Here is a 5,985-nt window from a genome sequence, read left to right as displayed (position 1 = left end):
CTATAAAAAAAAATAAAAAATATAGTTTATTTAAAGCATATCCAAAATATAAAGGGAAGCATCCCAAGAAAGAGAAGAGTATACTAGTATTTGAAATTCAAATGATTCCCGGTTGGACCAGTTACACTCTAATTCAATTTTGTGGTTGTTGGCATCTATTTACCTTTTTGACTATCTGTCCCAGGTTCCGTCTTCAACTTCAAGACTGTCCCCTACCGGGACCACACTACCCCCCACAATCAAAATTCAATCACCTTGGACTTTGTGTCAATCACTCTAACTTATCAAATTTTCATTCCATTATTCAATATATTTAATATGTTAGAGATTAAATACATCAATGTATTAATACCAGATACTATATGAGTCATTGCACGTGGGAACAAGAAAGTTACACTACTGCTCCAACGTGAACCCGTGCTTTCACACACACACATGACACACCAAACAAAATATAATAAAATAATTCATCTTGTTCCTATAATTCATTTTGTTGTTCTTCTCTCATGAAAATGAAACTTTTTTTATGCTATTTTGTTCATGTGGCTAATCTTTAATTCATGATGATATCTTACTTTTTCAAGAGCTTGAACAAGAAGAATGCTTTGGTGTTAGTGAACAAGACTCAATCATGTCATAGTTGATGAATAAGCAATAAGCAAGTTTCTACTTTTTTGACCATAGAAAGTGTTAGAAAAAGCAAAAGCTAAAAAAACTTTGTCCCTTTGACAGCATTTTCATTCAACCTTCCTTTTCTTTCCCACACGCTTCTTATCCTTACACACACCTTTCTACTCTCTCTTCATCAAACCCAAATTTTCTTATTCAACATTCAACATTCAACATTCAACAATGCCTTCCTATGATGCTTTGATGGGTTTTGAAACATCTTTCAAAGGTTGTGTTTTTAGTGTGTTGGATAATGAGAAACTGGATCTGAAGTTGTTGATTGAAGAGATGGATTCAATTGATGTTCCATCAGTTTTCATTTGTCCAATTTCACTTGAGCCAATGCAAGAGCCTGTGACTCTTTGCACTGGTCAAACCTACGACAGATCCAACATCCTTAAATGGTTTTCACTTGGTCACAAAACATGTCCAACAACAATGCAAGAGCTTTGGGATGATTCAATCACACCCAACAACACTCTCAAACACTTGATCCTCACTTGGTTCTCACACAAGTATTTGGAAATGAAGAAGAAGCTTGAAGATGTTGAAGGAAGGGTTTTGGAAACATTGGAGACACTTAAAAAGGTGAAGGGTCAAAGTAGGGTTAAAGCTCTTAAGGATCTTAGGAAACTTGTTCTTTCTCATGTTTGTGCTAGAAAAACATTGTTGGAAAATGGTGGGGCTGGTTTGGTTTCATCTTTGTTAGGTCCCTTTACTTCACATGTTGTTGGTTGTGAAGCTATTGGCATCATTGTGAATTTGGATTTGAGTTCAGATTTCAAGAGAAAAAACCTCATGCATCCATCTAAAGTTTCATTGATTGTTGATATCATGAATGAAGGAACTATTGAAACAAAGATGAATTGTGCTAAATTGATTCAAATGTTGTTGATGGAAGAAGAACAAGAACAAGAAAAAGAAAAAGAAACCAAGATTGAGATTGTGTCAAGTTTGAGTCTTTTGGTTGGATTATTAAGATTGGTGAGAGACAAGAAACATCAAAATGGGATCTTAATTGGTCTCACATTGCTTAAAAAAGTACTATCTTGTCATGAATCCATTAGAAGTTCTTTGATAAGCATAGGAGCAATACCTCAATTGATTGAGATTTTACCAAGTTTGAACAACGAGTGTTTGGAGATAGCACTTTATATATTGGAAATATTGTCAACACTTGAAGAAGGGAAATTAGCTTTGAAAGAGTGTCCAAACATTATACCAAATGTGGTGAAGATGTTGATGAGAGTCTCAGAAAATTGTACACAATTTGCATTGTCAATTTTATGGGCTATTTACAAACTTGCACCAGAAGAATGTGCTTCAAAGGCTGTGGAAGCTGGATTGGCTTCAAAACTGTTGCTTGTGATACAAAGTGGTTGTAATCCTGTTTTGAAACAGATGTCATCTGAGTTTTTGAAAATGTGTAGTGTGAATTATTCTACTAGTAGTATTTTTATTTCTAAGTGTATGCTTACCACTACAATACAATGAAAAATATGAAATTTTGTTCATAGTTTCATATCATATATATATACAGCCAAGTTTTGTTCATATGTTTATGAAATTCAGATTTTTTGTTTTGTTTTGTCCCTTTTGATGTTGTATATGTAGTTGGTGATTCAAAATTTGAAATCAAATTCTACACTGTCTTTGATATATGCCAATTTGTGTATATATGGTATGGTCCACTATTCTACAACTAGTTCATTCAAGAGATGTTTTTTGAGATAGAAAATGTTGGATGTTGAGTTGTGAAATTATAGAAATTGATATTTTGATTATTTATCTTCCTAAATGAAAATGGTGTTGATTTTGAAGATGAACTTTGAGATTTCTGGAAACTAGATTGTGGACTAGTGTTTTCAATTTGTCTTGAAATTATAGACATTGTGGTGGCTATATTTAACTTGGCGCACTCCAATTTGGTTGTTGGTTTAAGGGTATCTATTGAAGTGAAGTGATGCTAGACCGTAGTTCTTGCATAAATTTCTAAAGTGTTTGTCAGCAATTGTGTGCAAGTGTCCCACTCTTTCTAACTATGGCTCGAGGAATTCCTAATCTCATTAAGGAGTGGATGCTCTTCTGCGAAAATTTTACCTCCGGTAGTTCAGTTTATATCTCAACCATTTAAATTGTTTTTACCTCGACGAAATTTCCCATTAAGAAAATTTGATCATCATAGTTTTTTTCTTGTTCTCTTTTAGTTATTAACTACTAGTATATGATTCATTCCATAATTCACTCTATTCCCTTTTCATTAAAAAAAATCACATCACCGTTTCTAGGATTTGCATCAACTATTATGATTCCAAAACAAAATAATGGTGTCGTCTGTGAGAGTTGACTTCTAATTCCTACGAATTTTCACAATCAGATATCTGATTCAATCCAATCTTTCCTGATTCAATCAAATTTCCTCCAATTCAAATCTCGACCGCTTTGACCAATACTCTAAGATGGAAGTAGGTTCAAATCTCCTACCAAAAGATCCTTCAAAGTTCTCCAAATCAAGTTCCTCTTCAACCTTTGTCATAGACACGCGCGATGGAGACCTGATCAGGCAAGTAAAGCCTCAATTGCAAAGATTGTTTAGAAGACCCTCTTTAAACAATAAGCAAGAAGATGAAAGACCAATCTTAGGGTTTCAAGATCATGAGAAGGTGGACTAAATTATGAATCCTACTCTTCCATTGATCATTACCGCTACCATTGTTAATCATTATGTCAAAGGGATCCTCGTAGATGATCGAAGTTCCTGCAATCTGATTTACTTTAAAAATTTAACTGAGCTTGGTTTAAGGAAGCAAGAACTAAGGTTGTGTTATGCTCAGATCCTCCTAGCATTCAATGATTCTTCTACACTTATGTGTGGACAAACATTCTTACGATCTTTTGGGAAGATGGAAATGACAAGAGGACCGTGAATGTTTGTTTCTTTGTGATACCTTGTGATAGTGTCTATAACAACATTCTCAACCAACTATTTTTTGGTAGCTTTAGACGTCGTGGCCTCCTCCGTCCACCTAAAGATAAAGCACCACAATGATTTTGGCAGACCTGTTGTAGTCAAAGTCGACATTCGCAAAGCAAACCGAATACATGAAGCAATATTGAAGAATCTCTTTACAATAACACTCGTTCCTGGAGGAAGAGTTGCAGAAGTTGATGGAGCATCGGAAGTACTTGACTTCGACATTTGCAAAGACGAACCTCTGCAGAGATATAAGTTAGGCCACTTAACTAGGATCAAGACAAAAAATCCAAAGCCATTTCTTGATGGAGACTTCGAAGCGTCTAGCTAGACGATAATCTGATGAGGTCGATAAGAATAAGAGTCACCCTACCTACCAAAGTGAAGGACGGATTAGTTAAATGTTTTAGAGTCAACACTGGTCACTTCGCCATATCTCCCCACGATATGCTTGGCATAGATCCTAGTGTAGTATGTCATCACTTGCACATTGATCCTTGTGTCCAGTATATGTCTTAGAGGATAAGGCGCAAGTCCCCAGAGAAAGCATAAGCGATAACAAAAAAATCTAAGGTTTGTTGGATGTTAATTTCATTTTTGATGTGAAATACACCAACTGGATATCTAATGCGGTGCTAGTCAAGAAAACCTCTAGAAAAAGGAGAATGTATATCGATTATAGCGATATGAATAAAGCATGTCTCAAAGACTCATATCCATTTCTGAGTATAGAAAAATTGATTGGCAACTCGGTTGGGTACAAGCTTATGTCGTTTATGGATGCATAATCCGACTACAATCCAATACCAATGCATGAGACAGGCTGATAGAAAATTGTTTTCATGACCAAGCAAGCCAACTACCAGTACAATGTGATGCCCATTGGATAGAAAAATGCAGGAGCAACATACCAACATTTGATAAATAAGTTTTTTAAAGAAAAGATAGGTGAAACATTGGAAGTGTATATGAATGACATGATCGTTAAGTCGGCCGAAGAAGGTTTATAAGACCAACACCTTACTCGGGTATTTCGAAGAGTTTAGTAGTATAATATGAGGATCAATATAGAGAAATGCACTTTCAGGGTAAGAACCAACAAGTTTCTAGGTTTTTACTTTAAAGAGAGAGGCATAGAAGCGAATACGAACAAATGTGAGACGATCATTCAGATGACGACACCTACAACAAAAAAGGAAGACATGAAACTAAACGAGATGCTAACAACTTTGAACATATTCATTTCAAGGTCCACGCAACACACTTTCCCCTTTTTAAAGTTATTAAACAAATAAACGCTTTTCGAACGGACTCCCGAGTGCCAACAAGGATTCGTATCCCTAAAGATGACCTTATCAACTCCACTCGTACTATCTCGGCCAACAACATGACAGTATATATACCTTTATCTAATTAGATCTGAGGATCCAATTTACACTGTCCTCGTAAAGGAACTTGATAAGTGGTTTTTATATCATTTTTATTAGTTGTTTTTCCTTCATATTTTACTGCTTTCGTTTGTTTTCCTTTCATTTTACCATGTTTTAAGCTTTGGTATTGTGTTTTCTTTGTTTTCAGGTCAAAATAAGCATTCCAAGAGGAAGAATGGTGGAAAGTGGATAAAACACGGAAAAAGGCGAAGAATAAAAAATTCTCCATACAAAAATCAGGGGCCTATTACGGGCACCCGTAATGGCTATTACAGGCTGTAACAAGGCTTGACCCCCAACCCTAGTTTTTAAGCACCCCAGTACAAATACTAGTGGTCTGTTACAGCCACTCGTAATGGCTATTACGGGCCGTAACATGAAAGGCTTATGTATAAATAAGATTTGACCTTTAAGCACCCGTAATAGGTTACGGCCACCCGTCATGGCTATTACGGGTCGTAACATGAATGACGAACTTTTCCCCGATTTGTTTCCTTTTATGTCTCGATTCCATCTGCTTAAAGGCTTTTGATTGCTTGGATTTGATCTTGATTGATTGCAATTGACATTAAAACTAAGGGGATTTTTTCCATGTTTAGGATTTGAAACATGGTTACTTTAATATTATTATTTATATTTTTAAGAATGATTATTTTATAATTAAAAAAAAAACATGTTTAATTAAAAAAAAGTTACAACATTGGATTTATTGTATTTCTTAAATTGAACCAGAAATTGATACTGTGTTATTAATATTTATTGAAAATAAGAAAAATCTCATTAATCCATCCATGCTTAGAATTAGAGGGTTGTGAATACTTGATAAGGCCCCGCCCAAACATAAAACCGAAAGCCCAATAAAAATATGAATATATCAATTAGTGAAACGAAACGAAGAATAAAAAGAAAATG

General features: G+C 35.0%; 1 protein-coding gene across 1 annotated transcript; it reads left to right on the top strand.

Moving 5' to 3' along the window:
- Positions 1-379: 379 nt before the first annotated feature.
- LOC127092826 (U-box domain-containing protein 30) lies at positions 380-2,223 on the top strand. The gene has a single exon (XM_051031716.1). The coding sequence runs from the start codon at positions 853-855 to the stop codon at positions 2,161-2,163; it is 1,311 nt and encodes a 436-aa protein (XP_050887673.1). The 5' UTR covers positions 380-852; the 3' UTR covers positions 2,164-2,223.
- The last annotated feature ends 3,762 nt before the right edge of the window (positions 2,224-5,985 follow it).

This window comes from Lathyrus oleraceus, chromosome 6 (genome assembly GCF_024323335.1).
Source record: "Lathyrus oleraceus cultivar Zhongwan6 chromosome 6, CAAS_Psat_ZW6_1.0, whole genome shotgun sequence".
Lineage (NCBI taxonomy): Eukaryota > Viridiplantae > Streptophyta > Magnoliopsida > Fabales > Fabaceae > Lathyrus > Lathyrus oleraceus.
This window is presented reverse-complemented; position numbering and strand designations above follow the sequence as displayed.